This window comes from Hyperolius riggenbachi, chromosome 8 (genome assembly GCF_040937935.1).
Source record: "Hyperolius riggenbachi isolate aHypRig1 chromosome 8, aHypRig1.pri, whole genome shotgun sequence".
Lineage (NCBI taxonomy): Eukaryota > Metazoa > Chordata > Amphibia > Anura > Hyperoliidae > Hyperolius > Hyperolius riggenbachi.
In genome coordinates, this window is record NC_090653.1 from 55974663 (window position 1) to 55997891 (window position 23229).

Below are 23229 nucleotides of genomic sequence, written 5' to 3' on the forward strand. Positions count from 1 at the left end.
TAGCTATTTGTTCAGTGGTTGTTACACTTGTCACTTCTGTAGGCATCTCTTTGGTTTCAGCAGCCATAGTCTCTGCTGACCCCACCATAGTTGTTGTTTGAGGTCCTGTAATTGGTGCAGACCTACTAATTATGTGTTCATTGATTGCAGATGTCTCCTCTGTAGTTGTTCCTTTAGTTTCAGCAGTCATAGTCACAGTTGACCTCTCTATACTTGTTGTATGAGGTCCTCTAACTGTTGTAGATTCTGCAGGTTCACCTCCTGTTACTGCAACTGCAGATACAGTATCTAACATTGCTATGGTACTTGCCTCATCAGTTTCTTGTGACAGCTTTGTTGTAAGACGTTCAGAAAGGGAGGTTATATCATCTAATGATTTTACTGTTGTTATCTTACTTAGTAAAGTTTCATCTGTAACTGCAGTAACTTTAGATGTCTTGGGCAACAAAGTGGCAACATCTTCAGTGGATTCTTTAGTTTTCGCAATGGTAGGGACTGGTGTTGATCCCAATGTAGTCATGTTTGATAAATAAACAGTTTTGAATTCTGTTGATGTTGTTTTTGGTATAGATTCTATAGACTTTGCTGTTAGGACGGCAATGAGTGCTTCTGTTTTTACAGACGTTCTTGAGGTTGATGCTGCTGTCAGCCCCATTGGCATACTTGAAGATGTTATTGCGCTGTCTTCAACTGTCCCTAATGTCAACAATGTTGTCACTTCTGTAGGTATAACAGTGACAGATGCAGGAAAACGTGATTCTGCTACTGTAGATATGGATGGCTTTGTTGCAAATTTTTCTGTAGATATATTATCAGTATATGATGCAGTTGTTACTGTAGATGGACCAAATGTTGTTTTATCTGCGGGATGTGACGTTCCATCTTCTTCTTTCACAGTAGTTGCAGATAATGTTAAATCTCCTTTGCTTGTGCTTGTCATGAGTGCTACTTCAGCTTCCATGGACAATGATGCACTAGTTGTGGTTGTAGTTGATTCAGCCCTAGTTGTTTTCATTGTGATCAGTGTATTGGTTATTGGTGTTGTCATGGTTGTATTGGTTAAATATTTTGTTGATGCTTCTTCAGTGTGTGGAGAAGTTATTCTTGTTGCCACATCTGTTGTACTTTCTACTGTTGTTGCTTTTACAGAGGCTGTATGTGCTGTTTTTGTAACAGCTACTGTAAATGCACCTGTCCCCAAATGCTCAGGCAAAGAGGCACTTGTAGTGTCAGTTACCATTGTTGTCATTCCTGTGACCTTTGAGGGTATTTCCTTAGTAATTTCTTCTAACGTTAGAGCAGTTGTGCTACTATCACCTTCTGTTCCAGATGTGGTTACCACTTTATGGGTTGTGGGCAATGATGTTGCATTTTCTGCAGCTTCTGTTTCTTTTTCCAGAGTACTATCTGCTGTGGTAGGTGTTGATTTTCCTTCTATTGTTGTTACCGGAGAAAGTGTAGATCCTTCTGTAATACCAACAGCTGATGTTGGCCTGCCAGCTGCTGTTCTTGATATTGCTAGTGTTGCTGCTGATTCAGTAGTTATTTGTTCAGGGGTTGCTACTATTGTCTCTTCTGTAGTCGTCTCTTTGGTTTCAGCAGTTATAGTCACTCCTGAACCCTCTGTAGTTACTGTATGAGGTGCTGTAATTGCTGCAGATTCAGTTGTTATTTGTTCAGAGGTTGTTACTATTGTCTCTTCTGTAGTCATGTCTTTAGTTTCAACAGCTATAGTCATTGTTGAACCCTCTATAGTTACTGTAGAAGGTTCTGTAACTGCTTCAGATTTAGTAGTTATTTGTTGAATGCTTGCTGTTATCTCTTCTGTGGTCGTTCCTTTAGTTTCAGCAGTAATAGAGACTGTTGGCTCCATTGTAGTTACTGTTTGAGTTTCTGTAACTGCTGTAGATTTAATAGTAATTTGTTCAGAAGTTGTTTCAATTGTCCCTTCTGTGGCAGTTTCTTCAGTTCCAACAGTCATACTCACTGTTGACCCCACTGTAGTTGCTGTATCAGGTCCTGTAATTGCTGCAAATCTTGTAGTCCTTTGTTCAATGTTTGCTGCTGTCTTTTCTGTGATTGTTCCTTTAGTTTCAGCAGTCATAGAGACTGTTGACTCCACTGTAGCTAATGTGTAAGGTCCTGTAACTGCTGTAGATTTAATAATTATTTGTTCAGGAGTTGCCTCAATTGTCCCTTCTGTGGCCGTTTCTTTAGTTCCAATAGTCATATTCACTGTTGAGCCCACTGTAGTTGCTGTATCAGACCCTGTAACTGATGTGAATCGTGTAGTTCTTTGTTCAATGGTTGTAGTTATCTCTTCTGTGGTCATCGCTTTGGTTTCAGCAGTCTTAGCAACTGTTGAACCGTCTGTAGTTACTGTATGAGGTTCTGTAATTGCTGCAGATTCAGTAGTTATTTGTTCAGGTGTTGTTACGAGCGTCTCTTCTGTAGTCATGTCTTTGGTTTCAGCAGTTATAGTCACTGTTGAACCCCCTGTAGTTACTGTATGAGGTTCTGTAATTGCTGCAGATTCAGTAGTTATTTGTTCGGAGGTTGTTACTATTGTCTCTTCTGTAGTCATGTCTTTGGTTTCAGTAGTTATAGTCACTGTTGAGCCCTCTGTAGTTACTGTAGGAGGCTCTGTAACTGCTTCAGATTTAGTAGTTATTTGTTGAATGCTTGCTGCTGTCTCTTCTGTGGTTGTTCCTTTAGTTTCACCAGTCATAGAGACTGTTGACTCCACTGTAGTTACTGTATGAGGTTCTGTGACTGCTGTAGATTTAATAGTAATTTGTCCAGAAGTTGTTTCAATTGTCTCTTCTGTGGTAGTTTCTTCAGTTCCAACAGTCATACTCACTGTTGACCCCATTGTAGTTGCTGTACCTGGTCCTGTAACTGCTGCAAATCTTGTAGTCCTTTGTTCAATGGTTGCTTTTATCTCTTCTGTGGTTGTTCCTTTGGTTTCAGCAGTCTTAGCAACTGGTGAACTGTCTGTAGCTACTGTATGTGGTTCTGTGACTGCTGAAGATTTAGAGGTTATTTTTTCAGGGGTTATTACTATTGTCTCTTTTGTAGCTGTCTGTTTGGTTTCATCAGTTATAGTCACTGTTGAGCCCACTGTAGTTGCTGTATCAGATCCTGTAACTGATGTGAATCTTGTAGTTCTTTGTTCAATGGTTGCTGTTATCTCTTCTGTTGTCATTCCTTTGGATTCAGCAGTCTTAGCAACTGTTGGACCATCTGTAGTTACTGTATGAGGTTCTGTAATTGCTGCAGATTCAGCAGTTATTTGTTGAATAGTTGCTGTTGTCTCTTCTGTGATTGTTCCTTTCATTTCATCAGTCATAGAGACAGTTGACCCCACTGTTGTTAATGTGTGAGGTCCTGTACCTGCTGTAGATTTAATAGTTCTTTGTTCAGGAGTTGTTTTAATTGACTCTTCTGTGGCTATTTCTTTGGTTCTAATACTCATACTCTCTGTTGATCCCACTGAAGTTGCTGTATCAGGTCCTGTAACTGATGTAAATCTTGCAGTTTTTTGCTCAATGGTTGCTGTTATCTCTTCTGTGGTTGTTCCTTTGGATTCAGCAGTCATAGCAACCATTGAACTGTCTGTAGTTTCTGTATGTGGTCCTGAAACTGCTGTAGATTTAGAAGTTATTTGTTCAGGAGTTGTTACTTTTGTCTCTTCTGTTGTCATTCCTTTGGTTTCAGCAGTCATAGCAACTGTTAAAATGTCTGTAGTTACTGTATGAGGTTCTGTAATTGCTGCGGATTCAGTAGTTATTTGTTCAGGGGTTGTTACTATTGTCCCTTCTGTAGTTCTCTCTTGGGTTTCAGCAGTTATAGTCACTGTTGAACCCTCTGTAGTTACTGTATGAGGTTCTGTAACCGCTGCAGTTTTAGTAGTTATTTGTTGAATGGTTGCTGTTGTCTCTTCTGTGGTCGTTCCTGTAGTTTCATCAGTCATAGAGACCGTTGATCCCTCTGTCGTTACTGTGTGAGGTCCTGTACCTGCTGTAGATTTAAGACTTATTTGTTCAGGAGTGGTTTCAGTGGTCCCTTCTATGGCTGTTTCTTTGGTTCCAACACTGATACTCACTGTTGACCCCAGTGTAGTTGCTGTATCCGGTCCAGTAACTGCCGCAAATCTTGTAGTTTTTTGTTCAATGGTTGCTGTTATCTCTTCTGTGGTGGTCGTTCCTTTGGTTTCAGCAGTCATAGCAACTGTTGAGCCCTCTGTAGTTACTATATGTGGTCCTGTAACTGCTGGAGATTTAGAAGTTATTTGTTCAGAGGTTGATACTATTGTCTTTTCTGTGGTCATTCCTTTGGTTTCGGCAGTCATAGCAACTGTTGAATGTTTTTTAGTTATTGAATGAGGTTCTGTAACTGCTGCAGATTCAGTGGGTATTTTTTCAGAGGTTGTTACTATTGTTTCTTCTGTAGTCATGTCTTTAGTTTCAGCAGTTATAGTCACTGTTGAGCCCTCTGTAGTTACTGTAGGAGGCTCTGTAACTGCTTCAGATTCAGTAGTTATTTGTTGAATGCTTGCTGTTGTCTCTTCTGTGGTCGTTCCTTTAGTTTCAGCAGTCATAGAGACTGTTGGCCCCACTGTAGTTACTGTATGAGGTTCTGTAACTGCTGTAGATTTAATAGTTATTTGTTCAGAAGTTGTTTCAGTTGTCCCTTTTGTAGCAGTTTCTTCAGTTCCAACAGTCATACTCACTGTTGACCACACTGTAGTTGCTGTATCAGGTCCTGTAACTGCTGTAGTCCTTTGTTCAATGGTTGCTGTTATCTCTTCTGTGGTCATTCCTTTGGTTTCAGCAGTCTTAGCAACTGGTGAACTGTCTGTAGGTACTGTATGTGGTTTTGTGACTGCTGAAGATTTAGAAGTTATTTGTTCAGGGGTTGCTACTATTGTCTCTTCTGTAGTCATCTCTTTGGTTTCAGCAGTTATAGTCACTGTTGAATCCTCTGTAGTTACTGTATGAGGTTCTGTAACTGCTGCAGATGTGGTAGTTATTTGTTGAATGGTTGCTGTTGTCTCTTCTGTGATTGTGCCTTTAGTTTCATCAGTGATAGAGGCCACTGACCCCTCTGTCCTTACTGTGTGAGATCCTGTACCTGCTGTAGATTTGATAAATATTTGTTCAGGAGTGGTTTCAGTTGTCCCTTCTATGGCTGTTTCTTTGGTTCCAAGAATCATACTCACTGTTGACCCCACTGTAGTTGCTGTATCAGGTCCTGTAACTGCTGGAAATGTTATAGTTCTTTTTTGTTCTACCATTTTGGCAGTTGTAGCCACTGCTGTAGATGACGTGTCAGGTCCTGTAACTGCTGCAAATCTTGTAGTTGTTTGTTCAGAGGTTGTTACTACTGTCTCTTCTGGGGTTGTTCCCTTGGTTTCAGCAGTCATAGTCACTGTTGACCCCACTGTAGTTGCTGTATCAGGTCCTGTGATTGGCGCAGATGTACTAATTATTTGTTTAATGGTTGCTGTTGTCTCATCTGTAGTTGTTCCTTTAGTTTCAGCAGTCATAGTCACAGTTGGCCCCATTGTAGTTGTTGTATGAGATGATCCTGTTGTAGATTCTGTATTTCTTTGTTCAGGGGTTGTTTCTATTGTTCCCTCTGTGGTTGTTTCTTTAGTTATAGCAGTTGTAGCCACTGTTGACCCCACTGTAGTTGCTGTATCAGGTCCTGTGATTGGCGCAGATGTACTAATTATTTGTTTAATGGTTGCTGTTGTCTCATATGTAGTTGTTCCTTTAGTTTCAGCAGTCATAGTCACAGTTGGCCCCATTGTAGTTGTTGTATGAGATGATCCTGTTGTAGATTCTGTATTTCTTTGTTCAGGGGTTGTTTCTATTGTTCCTTCTGTGGTTGTTCCTTTGGTTTCAGCAGTTGTAGCCACTGTTGACCCCACTGTAGTTGACATGTCAGGTCCTGTAGCTGCTGCAAATCTTGTAGTTGTTTGTTCAGGGGTTGTTACTACTGTCTCTTCTGTGGTTGTTCCCTTCGTTTCAGCAGTCATAGTCATTGTTGACCCCACTGTAGTTGCTGTATCAGGTCCTGTAACTGCTGCAAATCTTGTAGTTGTTTGTTCAGAGGTTGTTACTGCTGCCTCTTCTGTGGTTGTTCCCTTGGTTTCAGCAGTCATTGTCATTGTTGACCCCACTGTAGTTGCTGTATCAGGTCCTGAGATTGGCGCAGATGTACTAATTATTTGTTTAATGGTTGCTGTTGTCTCATCTGTAGTTGTTTCTTTAGTTTCAGCAGTTATAGTCACAGTTGGCCCCATTGTAGTTGTTGTATGAGATGATCCTGTTGTAGATTCTGTATTTCTTTGTTCAGGGGTTGTTTCTATTGTTCCCTCTGTGGTTGTTTCTTTAGTTATAGAAGTTGTAGCCACTGTTGACCCCACTGTAGTTGCTGTATCAGGTCCTGTGATTGGCGCAGATGTACTAATTATTTGTTTAATGGTTGCTGTTGTCTCATATGTAGTTGTTCCTTTAGTTTCAGCAGTCATAGTCACAGTTGGCCCCATTGTAGTTGTTGTATGAGATGATCCTGTTGTAGATTCTGTATTTCTTTGTTCAGGGGTTGTTTCTATTGTTCCTTCTGTGGTTGTTCCTTTGGTTTCAGCAGTTGTAGCCACTGTTGACTCCACTGTAGTTGACATGTCAGGTCCTGTAGCTGCTGCAAATCTTGTAGTTGTTTGTTCAGGGGTTGTTACTACTGTCTCTTCTGTGGTTGTTCCCTTCGTTTCAGCAGTCATAGTCATTGTTGACCCCACTGTAGTTGCTGTATCAGGTCCTGTAACTGATGTAAATCTTGCAGTTTTTTGCTCAATGGTTGCTGTTATCTCTTCTGTGGTTGTTCCTTTGGATTCAGCAGTCATAGCAACCATTGAACTGTCTGTAGTTTCTGTATGTGGTCCTGAAACTGCTGTAGATTTAGAAGTTATTTGTTCAGGAGTTGTTACTTTTGTCTCTTCTGTTGTCATTCCTTTGGTTTCAGCAGTCATAGCAACTGTTAAAATGTCTGTAGTTACTGTATGAGGTTCTGTAATTGCTGCGGATTCAGTAGTTATTTGTTCAGGGGTTGTTACTATTGTCCCTTCTGTAGTTCTCTCTTGGGTTTCAGCAGTTATAGTCACTGTTGAACCCTCTGTAGTTACTGTATGAGGTTCTGTAACCGCTGCAGTTTTAGTAGTTATTTGTTGAATGGTTGCTGTTGTCTCTTCTGTGGTCGTTCCTGTAGTTTCATCAGTCATAGAGACCGTTGATCCCTCTGTCGTTACTGTGTGAGGTCCTGTACCTGCTGTAGATTTAAGACTTATTTGTTCAGGAGTGGTTTCAGTGGTCCCTTCTATGGCTGTTTCTTTGGTTCCAACACTGATACTCACTGTTGACCCCAGTGTAGTTGCTGTATCCGGTCCAGTAACTGCCGCAAATCTTGTAGTTTTTTGTTCAATGGTTGCTGTTATCTCTTCTGTGGTGGTCGTTCCTTTGGTTTCAGCAGTCATAGCAACTGTTGAGCCCTCTGTAGTTACTATATGTGGTCCTGTAACTGCTGGAGATTTAGAAGTTATTTGTTCAGAGGTTGATACTATTGTCTTTTCTGTGGTCATTCCTTTGGTTTCGGCAGTCATAGCAACTGTTGAATGTTTTTTAGTTATTGAATGAGGTTCTGTAACTGCTGCAGATTCAGTGGGTATTTTTTCAGAGGTTGTTACTATTGTTTCTTCTGTAGTCATGTCTTTAGTTTCAGCAGTTATAGTCACTGTTGAGCCCTCTGTAGTTACTGTAGGAGGCTCTGTAACTGCTTCAGATTCAGTAGTTATTTGTTGAATGCTTGCTGTTGTCTCTTCTGTGGTCGTTCCTTTAGTTTCAGCAGTCATAGAGACTGTTGGCCCCACTGTAGTTACTGTATGAGGTTCTGTAACTGCTGTAGATTTAATAGTTATTTGTTCAGAAGTTGTTTCAGTTGTCCCTTTTGTAGCAGTTTCTTCAGTTCCAACAGTCATACTCACTGTTGACCACACTGTAGTTGCTGTATCAGGTCCTGTAACTGCTGTAGTCCTTTGTTCAATGGTTGCTGTTATCTCTTCTGTGGTCATTCCTTTGGTTTCAGCAGTCTTAGCAACTGGTGAACTGTCTGTAGGTACTGTATGTGGTTTTGTGACTGCTGAAGATTTAGAAGTTATTTGTTCAGGGGTTGCTACTATTGTCTCTTCTGTAGTCATCTCTTTGGTTTCAGCAGTTATAGTCACTGTTGAATCCTCTGTAGTTACTGTATGAGGTTCTGTAACTGCTGCAGATGTGGTAGTTATTTGTTGAATGGTTGCTGTTGTCTCTTCTGTGATTGTGCCTTTAGTTTCATCAGTGATAGAGGCCACTGACCCCTCTGTCCTTACTGTGTGAGATCCTGTACCTGCTGTAGATTTAATAAATATTTGTTCAGGAGTGGTTTCAGTTGTCCCTTCTATGGCTGTTTCTTTGGTTCCAAGAATCATACTCACTGTTGACCCCACTGTAGTTGCTGTATCAGGTCCTGTAACTGCTGGAAATGTTATAGTTCTTTTTTGTTCTACCATTTTGGCAGTTGTAGCCACTGCTGTAGATGACGTGTCAGGTCCTGTAACTGCTGCAAATCTTGTAGTTGTTTGTTCAGGGGTTGTTACTACTGTCTCTTCTGGGGTTGTTCCCTTGGTTTCAGCAGTCATAGTCACTGTTGACCCCACTGTAGTTGCTGTATCAGGTCCTGTGATTGGCGCAGATGTACTAATTATTTGTTTAATGGTTGCTGTTGTCTCATCTGTAGTTGTTCCTTTCGTTTCAGCAGTCATAGTCACAGTTGGCCCCATTGTAGTTGTTGTATGAGATGATCCTGTTGTAGATTCTGTATTTCTTTGTTCAGGGGTTGTTTCTATTGTTCCCTCTGTGGTTGTTTCTTTAGTTATAGCAGTTGTAGCCACTGTTGACCCCACTGTAGTTGCTGTATCAGGTCCTGTGATTGGTGCAGATGTACTAATTATTTGTTTAATGGTTGCTGTTGTCTCATATGTAGTTGTTCCTTTAGTTTCAGCAGTCATAGTCACAGTTGGCCCCATTGTAGTTGTTGTATGAGATGATCCTGTTGTAGATTCTGTATTTCTTTGTTCAGGGGTTGTTTCTATTGTTCCTTCTGTGGTTGTTCCTTTGGTTTCAGCAGTTGTAGCCACTGTTGACCCCACTGTAGTTGACATGTCAGGTCCTGTAGCTGCTGCAAATCTTGTAGTTGTTTGTTCAGGGGTTGTTACTACTGTCTCTTCTGTGGTTGTTCCCTTCGTTTCAGCAGTCATAGTCATTGTTGACCCCACTGTAGTTGCTGTATCAGGTCCTGTAACTGCTGCAAATCTTGTAGTTGTTTGTTCAGAGGTTGTTACTGCTGCCTCTTCTGTGGTTGTTCCCTTGGTTTCAGCAGTCATTGTCATTGTTGACCCCACTGTAGTTGCTGTATCAGGTCCTGTGATTGGCGCAGATGTACTAATTATTTGTTTAATGGTTGCTGTTGTCTCATCTGTAGTTGTTCCTTTAGTTTCAGCAGTCATAGTCACAGTTGGCCCCATTGTAGTTGTTGTATGAGATGATCCTGTTGTAGATTCTGTATTTCTTTGTTCAGGGGTTGTTTCTATTGTTCCCTCTGTGGTTGTTTCTTTAGTTATAGAAGTTGTAGCCACTGTTGACCCCACTGTAGTTGCTGTATCAGGTCCTGTGATTGGCGCAGATGTACTAATTATTTGTTTAATGGTTGCTGTTGTCTCATATGTAGTTGTTCCTTTAGTTTCAGCAGTCATAGTCACAGTTGGCCCCATTGTAGTTGTTGTATGAGATGATCCTGTTGTAGATTCTGTATTTCTTTGTTCAGGGGTTGTTTCTATTGTTCCTTCTGTGGTTGTTCCTTTGGTTTCAGCAGTTGTAGCCACTGTTGACTCCACTGTAGTTGACATGTCAGGTCCTGTAGCTGCTGCAAATCTTGTAGTTGTTTGTTCAGGGGTTGTTACTACTGTCTCTTCTGTGGTTGTTCCCTTCGTTTCAGCAGTCATAGTCATTGTTGACCCCACTGTAGTTGCTGTATCAGGTCCTGTAACTGCTGCAAATCTTGTAGTTGTTTGTTCAGAGGTTGTTACTGCTGCCTCTTCTGTGGTTGTTCCATTGGTTTCAGCAGTCATAGTCATTGTTGACCCCACTGTAGTTGCTGTATCAGGTCCTGTGATTGGCGCAGATGTACTAATTATTTGTTTAATGGTTGCTGTTGTCTTATCTGTAGTTGTTCCTTTAGTTTCAGCAGTCATAGTCACAGTTGGCCCCATTGTAGTTGTTGTATGAGATGATCCTGTTGTAGATTCTGTATTTCTTTTCTCAGGGGTTGTTTCTATTGTTCCTTCTGTGGTTGTTTCTTTAGTTATTGCAGTTGTAGATACTGATGATCCCGTTGTAGTTGTTGTAAGAGGAACTGTAACTGCTGCAGATTTCAAAGGAACTTGTTCAGGAGTTATTTCTATTGTTCCTTCTGTGGTTGTTCCTTTGATTTCCGCAGTTGTAGCCACTGCTGACCCCACTGTAGTTGCTGTATCAGGTCCTGTAACTGCTGCAAATCTTGTAGTTGTTTGTTCAGGGATTGTTACTACTGTCTCTTCTGTGGTTGTTCCCTTGGTTTCAGCAGTCATAGTCACTGTTGACCCCACTGTAGTTGCTGTATAAGGTGCTATATCTGCTGCAAATCTTGTAGTCATTTGTTCAGGGTTTGATTCCATTGTTCCTTTTGTGGTTGTTTCTACCATTTTGGCAGTTGTAGCCACTGCTGTAGATGACGTGTCAGGTCCTGTAACTGCTGCAAATCTTGTAGTTGTTTGTTCAGGAGTTGTTACTACTGTCTCTTCTGTGGTTGTTCCCTTGGTTTCAGCAGTCATAGTCACTGTTGACCACACTGTAGTTGCTGTATCAGGTCCTGTGATTGGCGCAGATGTACTAATTATTTGTTTAATGGTTGTTGTTGTCTCATCTGTAGTTGTTCCTTTCGTTTCAGCAGTCATAGTCACAGTTGGCCCCATTGTAGTTGTTGTATGAGATGATCCTGTTGTAGATTCTGTATTTCTTTGTTCAGGGGTTTTTTCTATTGTTCCCTCTGTGGTTGTTTCTTTAGTTATAGCAGTTGTAGCCACTGTTGACCCCACTGTAGTTGACATGTCAGGTCCTGTAGCTGCTGCAAATCTTGTAGTTGTTTGGTCAGGGGTTGTTACTACTGTCTCTTCTGTGGCTGTTCCCTTCATTTCAGCAGTCATAGTCATTGTTGACCCCACTGTAGTTGCTGTATCAGGTCCTGTAACTGCTGCAAATCTTGTAGTTGTTTGTTCAGAGGTTGTTACTGCTGTCTCTTCTGTGGTTGTTCCCTTGGTTTCAGCAGTCATAGTCATTGTTGACCCCACTGTAGTTGCTGTATCAGGTCCTGTGATTGGCGCAGATGTACTAATTATTTGTTTAATGGTTGCTGTTGTCTCATCTGTAGTTGTTCCTTTAGTTTCAGCAGTCATAGTCACAGTTGGCCCCATTGTAGTTGTTGTATGAGATGATCCTGTTGTAGATTCTGTATTTCTTTTCTCAGGGGTTGTTTCTATTGTTCCTTCTGTGGTTGTTTCTTTAGTTATTGCAGTTGTAGATACTGATGATCCCGTTGTAGTTGTTGTATGAGGAACTGTAACTGCTGCAGATTTCAAAGGTACTTGTTCAGGATTTATTTCTATTGTTCCTTCTGTGGTTGTTACTTTGATTTCAACAGTTGTAGCCACTGCTGACCCCGCTGTAGTTGACGTGCCAGGTCCTGTAACTGCTGCAAATCTTGTAGTTGTTTGTTCAGAGGTTGTTACTGCTGCCTCTTCTGTGGTTGTTCCCTTGGTTTCAGCAGTCATAGTCATTGTTGACCCCACTGTAGTTGCTGTATCAGGTCCTGTAACTGCTGCAAATCTTGTAGTTGTTTGTTCAGAGGTTGTTACTGCTGTCTCTTCTGTGGTTGTTCCCTTGGTTTCAGCAGTCATAGTCATTGTTGACCCCACTGTAGTTGCTGTATCAGGTCCTGTGATTGGCGCAGATGTACTAATTATTTGTTTAATGGTTGCTGTTGTCTCATCTGTAGTTGTTCCTTTAGTTTCAGCAGTCAGAGTCACAGTTGGCCCCATTGTAGTTGTTGTATGAGATGATCCTGTTGTAGATTCAGTATTTCTTTTCTCAGGGGTTGTTTCTATTGTTCCTTCTGTGGTTGTTTCTTTAGTTATAGCAGTTGTAGCTACTGATGATCCTGCTGTAGTTGTTGTATGAGGAACTGTAACTTCAGAAGATTTCAAAGGTACTTGTTTAGGGGTTACTTCTATTGTTCCTTCTGTGGTTGTTACTTTGATTTCAACAGTTGTAGCCACTGCTGACCCCGCTGTAGTTGACGTGCCAGGTCCTGTAACTGCTGCAAATCTTGTAGTTGTTTGTTCAGAGGTTGTTACTGCTGCCTCTTCTGTGGTTGTTCCCTTGGTTTCAGCAGTCATAGTCATTGTTGACCCCACTGTAGTTGCTGTTTCAGGTCCTGTGATTGGCACAGATGTACCAATTATTTGCTTAATGGTTGCTGTTGTCTCATAAGTAGTTGTTCCTTTAGTTTCAGCAGTCATAGTCACAGTTGGCCCCATTGTAGTTGTTGTATGAGATGATCCTGTTGTAGATTCTGTATTTCTTTGTTCAGGGGTTGTTTCTATTGTTCCTTCTGTGGTTGTTCCTTTGGTTTCAGCAGTTGTAGCCACTGTTGACCCCACTGTAGTTGACATGTCAGGTCCTGTAGCTGCTGCAAATCTTGTAGTTGTTTGTTCAGGGGTTGTTACTACTGTCTCTTCTGTGGTTGTTCCCTTCGTTTCAGCAGTCATAGTCATTGTTGACCCCACTGTAGTTGCTGTATCAGGTCCTGTGATTGGCGCAGATGTACTAATTATTTGTTTAATGGTTGCTGTTGTCTCATCTGTAGTTGTTCCTTTCGTTTCAGCAGTCATAGTCACAGTTGGCCCCATTGTAGTTGTTGTATGAGATGATCCTGTTGTAGATTCTGTATTTCTTTGTTCAGGGGTTGTTTCTATTGTTCCCTCTGTGGTTGTTTCTTTAGTTATAGCAGTTGTAGCCACTGTTGACCCCACTGTAGTTGCTGTATCAGGTCCTGTGATTGGCGCAGATGTACTAATTATTTGTTTAATGGTTGCTGTTGTCTCATATGTAGTTGTTCCTTTAGTTTCAGCAGTCATAGTCACAGTTGGCCCCATTGTAGTTGTTGTATGAGATGATCCTGTTGTAGATTCTGTATTTCTTTTCTCAGGGGTTGTTTCTATTGTTCCTTCTGTGGTTGTTTCTTTAGTTATTGCAGTTGTAGATACTGATGATCCCGTTGTAGTTGTTGTATGAGGAACTGTAACTGCTGCAGATTTCAAAGGTACTTGTTCAGGATTTATTTCTATTGTTCCTTCTGTGGTTGTTCCTTTGATTTCCGCAGTTGTAGCCACTTCTGACCCCACTGTAGTTGCTGTATCAGGTCCTGTAACTGCTGCAAATCTTGTAGTTGTTTGTTCAGAGGTTGTTACTGCTGCCTTTTCTGTGGTTGTTCCCTTGGTTTCAGCAGTCATAGTCATTGTTGACCCCACTGTAGTTGCTGTATCAGGTCCTGTGATTGGCGCAGATGTACTAATTATTTGTTTAATAGTTGCTGTTGTCTCATCTGTAGTTGTTCCTTTAGTTTCAGCAGTCATAGTCACAGTTGGCCCCATTGTAGTTGTTGTATGAGATGATCCTGTTGTAGATTCTGTATTTCTTTTCTCAGGGGTTGTTTCTATTGTTCCTTCTGTGGTTGTTTCTTTAGTTATTGCAGTTGTAGATACTGATGATCCCGTTGTAGTTGTTGTATGAGGAACTGTAACTGCTGCAGATTTCAAAGGTACTTGTTCAGGATTTATTTCTATTGTTCCTTCTGTGGTTGTTCCTTTGATTTCCGCAGTTGTAGCCACTTCTGACCCCACTGTAGTTGCTGTATCAGGTCCTGTAACTGCTGCAAATCTTGTTGTTGTTTGTTCAGAGGTTGTTACTGCTGCCTCTTCTGTGGTTGTTCCCTTGGTTTCAGCAGTCATAGTCATTGTTGACCCCACTGTAGTTGCTGTATCAGGTCCTGTGATTGGCGCAGATGTACTAATTATTTGTTTAATGGTTGCTGTTGTCTCATCTGTAGTTGTTCCTTTAGTTTCAGCAGTCATAGTCACAGTTGGCCCCATTGTAGTTGTTGTATGAGATGATCCTGTTGTAGATTCTGTATTTCTTTGTTCAGGGGTTGTTTCTATTGTTGCTTCTGTGGTTGTTCCTTTGGTTTCAGCAGTTGTAGCCACCGTTGACCCCACTGTAGTTGACGTGCCAGGTCCTGTAACTGCTGCAAATCTTGTTGTTGTTTGTTCAGAGGTTGTTACTGCTGTCTCTTCTGTCGTTGTTCCCTTGGTTTCAGCAGTCATTGTCATTGTTGACCCCACTGTAGTTGCTGTATCAGGTCCTGTGATTGGCGCAGATGTACTAATTATTTGTTTAATGGTTGCTGTTGTCTCATCTGTAGTTGTTCCTTTAGTTTCAGCAGTCATAGTCACAGTTGGCCCCATTGTAGTTGTTGTATGAGATGATCCTGTTGTAGATTCTGTATTTCTTTGTTCAGGGGTTGTTTCTATTGTTCCCTCTGTGGTTGTTTCTTTAGTTATAGCAGTTGTAGCCACTGTTGACCCCACTGTAGTTGCTGTATCAGGTCCTGTGATTGGCGCAGATGTACTAATTATTTGTTTAATGGTTGCTGTTGTCTCATATGTAGTTGTTCCTTTAGTTTCAGCAGTCATAGTCACAGTTGGCCCCATTGTAGTTGTTGTATGAGATGATCCTGTTGTAGATTCTGTATTTCTTTGTTCAGGGGTTGTTTCTATTGTTCCTTCTGTGGTTGTTCCTTTGGTTTCAGCAGTTGTAGCCACTGTTGACCCCACTGTAGTTGACATGTCAGGTCCTGTAGCTGCTGCTAATCTTGTAGTTGTTTGTTCAGGGGTTGTTACTACTGTCTCTTCTGTGGTTGTTCCCTTCGTTTCAGCAGTCATAGTCATTGTTGACCCCACTGTAGTTGCTGTATCAGGTCCTGTAACTGCTGCAAATCTTGTAGTTGTTTGTTCAGAGGTTGTTACTGCTGTCTCTTCTGGGGTTGTTCCCTTGGTTTCAGCAGTCATAGTCACTGTTGACCCCACTGTAGTTGCTGTATCAGGTCCTGTGATTTGCGCAAATGTACTAATTATTTGTTTAATGGTTGCTGTTGTCTCATCTGTAGTTGTTCCTTTAGTTTCAGCAGTCATAGTCACAGTTGGCCCCATTGTAGTTGTTGTATGAGATGATCCTGTTGTTGATTCTGTATTTCTTTGTTCAGGGGTTGTTTCTATTGTTCCCTCTGTGGTTGTTTCTTTAGTTATAGCAGTTGTAGCCACTGTTGACCCCACTGTAGTTGCTGTATCAGGTCCTGTGATTGGCGCAGATGTACTAATTATTTGTTTAATGGTTGCTGTTGTCTCATATGTAGTTGTTCCTTTAGTTTCAGCAGTCATAGTCACAGTTGGCCCCATTGTAGTTGTTGTATGAGATGATCCTGTTGTAGATTCTGTATTTCTTTGTTCAGGGGTTGTTTCTATTGTTCCTTCTGTGGTTGTTCCTTTGGTTTCAGCAGTTGTAGCCACTGTTGACCCCACTGTAGTTGACATGTCAGGTCCTGTAGCTGCTGCAAATCTTGTAGTTGTTTGTTCAGGGGTTGTTACTACTGTCTTTTCTGTGGTTGTTCCCTTCGTTTCAGCAGTCATTGTCATTGTTGACCCCACTGTAGTTGCTGTATCAGGTCCTGTAACTGCTGCAAATCTTGTAGTTGTTTGTTCAGAGGTTGTTACTGCTGTCTGTTCTGTGGTTGTTCCCTTGGTTTCAGCAGTCATAGTCATTGTTGACCCCACTGTAGTTGCTGTATCAGGTGCTGTGATTGGTGCAGATGTACTAATTATTTGTTTAATGGTTGCTGTTGTCTCATCTGTAGTTGTTCCTTTAGTTTCAGCAGTCATAGTCACAGTTGGCCCCATTGTAGTTGTTGTATGAGATGATCCTGTTGTAGATTCAGTATTTCTTTTCTCAGGGGTTGTTTTTATTGTTCCTTCTGTGGTTGTTTCTTTAGTTATAGCAGTTGTAGCTACTGATAATCCTGCTGTAGTTGTTCTATGAGGAACTGTAACTTCTGAAGATTTCAAAGGTACTTGTTTAGGGGTTATTTCTATTGTTCCTTCTGTGGTTGTTCCTTTGATTTCAACAGTTGTAGCCACTGCTGACCCCGCTGTAGTTGACATGTCAGGTCCTGTAACTGCTGCAAATCTTGTAGTTGTTTGTTCAGAGGTTGTTACTGCTGCCTCTTCTGTGGTTGTTCCCTTGGTTTCAGCAGTCATAGTCATTGTTGACCCCACTGTAGTTGCTGTATCAGGTCCTGTGATTGGCACAGATGTACTAATTATTTGTTTAGTGGTTGCTGTTGTCTCATAAGTAGTTGTTCCTCTAGTTTCAGCAGTCATAGTCACAGTTGGCCCCATTGTAGTTGTTGTATGAGATGATCCTGTTGTAGATTCTGTATTTCTTTGTTCAGGGGTTGTTTCTATTGTTGCTTCTGTGGTTGTTCCTTTGGTTTCAGCAGTTGTAGCCACCGTTGACCCCACTGTAGTTGACGTGTCAGTTCCTGTAGCTGCTGCAAATCTTGTAGTTGTTTGTTCAGGGGTTGTTACTACTGTCTCTTCTGTGGTTGTTCTCTTCGTTTCAGCAGTCATACTCATTGTTGACCCCACTGTAGTTGCTGTATCAAGTCCTGTAACTGCTGCAAATCTTGTAGTTGTTTGTTCAGGGGTTGGTACTACTGTCTCTTCTGTGGTTGTTCCCTTCGTTTCAGCAGTCATACTCATTGTTGACCCCACTGTAGTTGCTGTATCAAGTCCTGTAACTGCTGCAAATCTTGTAGTTGTTTGCTCAGAGGTTGTTACTGCTGTCTCTTCTGTGGTTGTTCCCTTGGTTTCAGCAGTCATAGTCACTGTTGACCCCACTGTAGTTGCTGTATAAGGTGCTATATCTGCTGCAAATCTTGTAGTTATTTGTTCAGGGTTTGATTCCATTGTTCCTTTTGTGGTTGTTTCTACCATTTTGGCAGTTGTAGCCACTGCTGTAGATGACGTGTCAGGTCCTGTAACTGCTGCAAATCTTGTAGTTGTTTGTTCAGGGATTGTTACTACTGTCTCTTCTGTGGTTGTTCCCTTGGTTTCAGCAGTCATAGTCACTGTTGACCCCACTGTAGTTGCTGTATCAGGTCCTGTGATTGGCGCAGATGTACTAATCATTTGTTTAATGGTTGCTGTTGACTCATCTGTAGTTGTTCCTTTAGTTTCAGCAGTCATAGTCACAGTTGGCCCCATTGTAGTTGTTGTATGAGATGATCCTGTTGTAGATTCCGTATTTATTTCTTCAGGGGTTGTTCCTATTGTCCCATCTGTGGTTGTTTCTTTGGTGATAGCAGTTGTAACTACTGTTGATCCCATTGCAGTTGTTGTATAAGAAACTGTAACTGCTGTAGGTTTTGTAGTTATTTGTTTAGGGGTTGTCTCTATTGTTCCTTCTGTGGTAGTTCCTTTGGTTTCAGCAGTTGTAGCCACTGTTGACACCACGGTATTTGCTGTGTCAGGTCCAGTAACTGCTGCAAATCTTGTAGTTGTTTGTTCAAGGGTTGCTTCTAAATTCTTTTCCGCGGTTGTTCCCTTGGTTTCAGCAGTCATAGCCACTGATGAGCCGACTGTAGTTGCTGTTTCAGCTGCAAAGCTTGTAGTTACTTGTTCAGGGGTGGTTACTATTGTTGTTTGTTCAGGGGTTGCTTCTAACATCTTTTCTACGGTTGCTCCCTTAGTTTCAGTAGTCATAGTCACTGATGACCACACTGTAGTTGCTGTATGAGGTCCTGTAACTGCTGAAAATGTTGTAGTTATTTGTTCAGGGGTTGTTACTCTTGTCCCATCTGTCGTTGTTCCCTTTGTTTCAGTAGTTATAGCCACTGTTGACCCCACTGTAGTTGCTGTATCAGGTCCTGTGATTGGCACAGATGTACTAATTATTTGTTTAATGGTTGCTGTTGTCTCATAAGTAGTTGTTCCTTTAGTTTCAGCAGTCATAGTCACAGTTGGCCCCATTGTAGTTGTTGTATGAGATGATCCTGTTGTAGATTCTGTATTTCTTTGTTCAGGGGTTGTTTCTATTGTTCCTTCTGTGGTTGTTCCTTTGGTTTCAGCAGTTGTAGCCACTGTTGACCCCACTGTAGTTGACGTGTCAGGTCCTGTAGCTGCTGCAAATCTTGTAGTTGTTTGTTCAGGTGTGGTTACTACTGTCTCTTCTGTGGTTGTTCCTTTGATTTCAACAGTTGTAGCCAATGCTGACCCTGCTGTAGTTGACGTGTCAGGTCCTGTAACTGCTGCAAATCTTGTTGTTGTTTGTTCAGAGGTTGTTACTGCTGTCTCTTCTGTGGTTGTTCCCTTGGTTTCAGCAGTCATAGTCATTGTTGACCTCACTGTAGTTGCTGTATTAGGTCCTGTGATTGGCGCAGATGTACTAATTATTTGTTTAATGGTTGCTGTTGTCTCATCTGTAGTTGTTCCTTTAGTTTCAGCATTCATAGTCACAGTCTGCCCTATTGTAGTTGTTGTATGAGATGATCCTGATGTCGATGATGGTGTGGTTGAAATAACATTGTTAGGTAAGCTTATTGGTGTTGTTCTGGTAGTATCAGTCCATATTGGGTTTGTAGGAACATGCACAGAAGTAACACCTTGTGTAGTAGAAACAGGTTTAGATGTTGGTATTGAAGTAGGATCATTTGTTGGCGTTGTGGTGTTAGCTTTCATATCTCTTGTAGTAGTTACAACATATGTAGTGGTTGCCACTTGACTACCAGCTCTTCCAGATTTCCCAGGGCTGCCTTGTGTTGATGGGGTGGTTGTTAATGTAGATGCTGGAAGAGGCTTGATCTTTCTTGGTGGGTTTGGGTTCTTCCTGGATAGGACTTTGGTAGACCGGCTTAATCTAGTCTTTCCTGTTCTTTTTGCTTCATCCTTTGACTGTGCAAATGAAGATGTTGATGAAGTAGACGTGTTCTGAGCCTTAAGATTTGTATCCATAACTCTGATAGGTGTCCGCCTGGGTGATGTTGGTGTAAAGTCCAAAGATTTGCTGCTTGTAGTCTGCAGTACATTTCTTGTTGTGGTTGTAGAGGATCCCACTGTGAGATAAAAGCAGAGGAGTTTGGTTTAATTATGTGTTAGGCTTCGCTTTTAAAAGTTGTTTAATGAGTCACAAATAAAAGATTAACGAGCTAAAAAGACTCCTAACAAGCAAAAATACACTGACCCAGGGAGGGTATTACATCCTGCCAATTAAAACCTTTAGCTTTTGATTAACCACTTTTTCAACCACTACAGTAATATCTATATCATCTGTGACTTCATCTAAAGGTGGCCATACACTGGTCGATTTGCCATCAGGTTCGACCAAAAGATAGATCTCTCTCTGATCGAATCTGATCAGAGAGGGATCCTATGGCCACCTTTACTGCAAACAGATTGTGAATCGATTTCAGCCTGAAACCGATCACAATCTGTGGAGCTGCCACTGCTGCCGCCTCCCCCCTTGCATACATTACCTGCTCCGCCGGCGCGAGTCCCCTGGTCCACCGCTGTCTTCTCCGCCTGGTCCCGGCATCTTCTGCACATCGGCTTCCGGCTGGCATCCGCGTATAACTTTCTGTCACTTCAGTGACAGCGGAAGTTCAAATAGAGCGCCCTCTATTTGTACTTCCGCTGTCACTGCAGTGACACAGGAAATTATGCCTGATGCCGGGATGCGGAAGCTGTATTGCGTCGGTCGTCAGGCATTCGAGCGCACTCCCGACTAGTGTTGGGCGAACAGTGTTCGCCACTGTTCGGGTTCTGCAGAACATCACCCTGTTCGGGTGATGTTCGAGTTCGGCCGAACACCTGATGGTGCTCGGCCAAACCGTTCGGCCACATGGCCGAACTAAGAGCGCACGTTCGGCTAGCGCTGTGATTGGCCGAACGGGTCACGTGGTTCGGACCCGAACGCGCTCTGATTGGCCGAACGGTCACGTGGTTCGGGTAAGAAAATACCCGAACCACGTCATATCACCGCCATTTGTCTGTGGGTTTAGCTTTGGGTAGGCAGGCAGGGTAGTTCGTGCTCCAGCCATGCTAGCCAGGGTCCCCCCAGTCATTGTGTCGCTGCTGGGAATAGTAGTACACCGCTCGCTCAGCCACACTATATAGCATTGTGTTTACTGCCACTCTGTGTACCTCGCTCAGCCACACTATATAGCATTGTGTTTACTGCCACTCTGTGTCTGCTGGGAATAGTAGTACACCGCTCGCTCAGCCACACTATATAGCATTGTGTTTACTGCCACTCTGTGTACCTCACTCAGCTACACTATATAGCATTGTGTTTACTGCCACTCTTTGTCTGCTGGGAATAGTAGTACACCGCTCGCTCAGCCACACTATATAGCATTGTGTTTACTGCCACTCTGTGTACCTCGCTCAGCCACACTATATAGCATTGTGTTTACTGCCACTCTGTGTCTGCTGGGAACAGTAGTACACCGCTCGCTCAGCCACACTATATAGCATTGTGTTTACTGCCACTTTGTGTCTGCTGGGAATAGTAGTACACCGCTCGCTCAGCCACACTATATAGCATTGTGTTTACTGCCACTCTGTGTACCTCGCTCAGCCACACTATATAGCATTGTGTTTACTGCCACTCTGTGTCTGCTGGAAACAGTAGTACACCGCTCGCTCAGCCACACTATATAGCATTGTGTTTACTGCCACTCTGTGTCTGCTGGGAATAGTAGTACACCGCTCGCTCAGCCACACTATATAGCATTGTGTTTAGTGCCACTCTGTGTACCTCGCTCAGCCACACTATATAGCATTGTGTTTACTGCCACTCTGTGTCTGCTGGGAACAGTAGTACACCGCTCGCTCAGCCACACTATATAGCATTGTGTTTACTGCCACTCTGTGTACCTCGCTCAGCCACACTATATAGCATTGTGTTTACTGCCACTCTGTGTCTGCTGGGAACAGTAGTACACCGCTCGCTCAGCCACACTATATAGCATTGTGTTTACTGCCACTCTGTGTACCTCGCTCAGCCACACTATATAGCATTGTGTTTACTGCCACTCTGTGTCTGCTGGGAACAGTAGTACACCGCTCGCTCAGCCACACTATATAGCATTGTGTTTTTTGCCACTCTGTTTACCTCGCTCAGCCACACTATATAGCATTGTGTTTACTGCCACTTTGTGTCTGCTGGGAAGAGTAGTACACCGCTTGCTCAGCCACACTATATAGCATTGTGTTTACTGCCACTCTGTGTACCTCGCTCAGCCACACTATATAGCATTGTGTTTACTGCCACTCTGTGTACCTCGCTCAGCCACACTATATAGCATTGTCTTTACTGCCACTCTGTGTCTGCTGGGAACAGTAGTACATCGCTCGCTCTGCCACACTATATAGCATTGTGTTTACTGCCACTCTGTGTCTGCTGGGAACAGTAGTACACCGCTCGCTCAGCCACACTATATAGCATTGTGTTTACTGCCACTCTGTGTACCTTGCTCAGCCACACTATATAGCATTGTGTTTACTGCCACTTTGTGTCTGCTGGGAACAGTAGTACAAAGCTCACTTAGCCACACTATATAGCATTGTGTTTACTGCCACTCTGTGTACCTCGCTCAGCCACACTATATAGCATTGTGTTTACTGCCACTCTGTGTACCTCGCTCGGCCACACTATATAGCATTGTGTTTACTGCCACTCTGTGTCTGCTGGAAATAGTAGTACACCGCTCGCTCAGCCACACTATATAGCATTGTGTTTACTGCCACTCTGTGTACCTCGCTCAGCCACACTATATAGCATTGTGTTTACTGCCACTCTGTGTCTGCTGGGAACAGTAGTACACCGCTCGCTCAGCCACACTATATAGCATTGTGTTTACTGCCACTTTGTGTCTGCTGGGAATAGTAGTACACCGCTCGCTCAGCCACACTATATAGCGATGTGTTTACTGCCACTCTGTGTACCTCGCTCAGCCACACTATATAGCATTGTGTTTACTGCCACTCTGTGTCTGCTGGGAACAGTAGTACACCGCTCGCTCAGCCACACTATATAGCATTGTGTTTACTGCCATTCTGTGTCTGCTGGGAATAGTAGTACACCGCTCGCTCAGCCACACTATATAGCATTGTGTTTACTGCCACTCTGTGTCTGCTGGGAACAGTAGTACACCGCTCTCTCAGCCACACTATATAGCATTGTGTTTACTGCCACTCTGTGTACCTCGCTCAGCCACACTATATAGCATTGTGTTTACTGCCACTCTGTGTCTGCTGGGAACAGTAGTACACCGCTCGCTCAGCCACACTATATAGCATTGTGTTTACTGCCACTCTGTGTACCTCGCTCAGCCACACTATATAGCATTGTGTTCACTGCCACTCTGTGTCTGCTGGGAACAGTAGTACACTGCTCGCTCAGCCACACTATATAGCATTGTGTTTACTGCCACTCTGTGTACCTCGCTCAGCCACACTATATAGCATTGTGTTTACTGCCACTTTGTGTCTGCTAGGAACAGTAGTACACCGCTCGCTCAGCCACACTATATAGCATTGTGTTTACTGCCACTCTGTGTACCTCGCTCAGCCACACTATATAGCATTGTGTTTACTGCCACTCTGTGTCTGCTGGGAACAGTAGTACACCGCTCGCTCAGCGACACTATATAGCATTGTGTTTACTGCCACTCTGTGTACCTCGCTCAGCCACACTATATAGCATTGTGTTTACTGCCACTCTGTGTCTGCTGGGAACAGTAGTACACCGCTCGCTCAGCCACACTATATAGCATTGTGTTTACTGCCACTCTGTGTACCTCGCTCAGCCACACTATATAGCATTGTGTTTACTGCCACTCTGTGTCTGCTGGGAACAGTAGTACACC

General features: G+C 42.7%; 1 protein-coding gene across 1 annotated transcript; it reads right to left on the reverse strand.

Annotated features, from left to right (window-relative positions):
- Positions 1-30: 30 nt before the first annotated feature.
- On the reverse strand, positions 31-19903 carry LOC137527307 (pneumococcal serine-rich repeat protein-like). The gene is made up of 3 exons (XM_068247814.1): positions 19834-19903; positions 311-19413; positions 31-105 (listed from the first exon to the last, which is right to left on the reverse strand). Exons 1-3 carry the CDS (start codon positions 19901-19903, stop codon positions 31-33), a joined length of 19248 nt encoding a protein of 6415 aa, XP_068103915.1.
- Positions 19904-23229: the final 3326 nt, after the last annotated feature.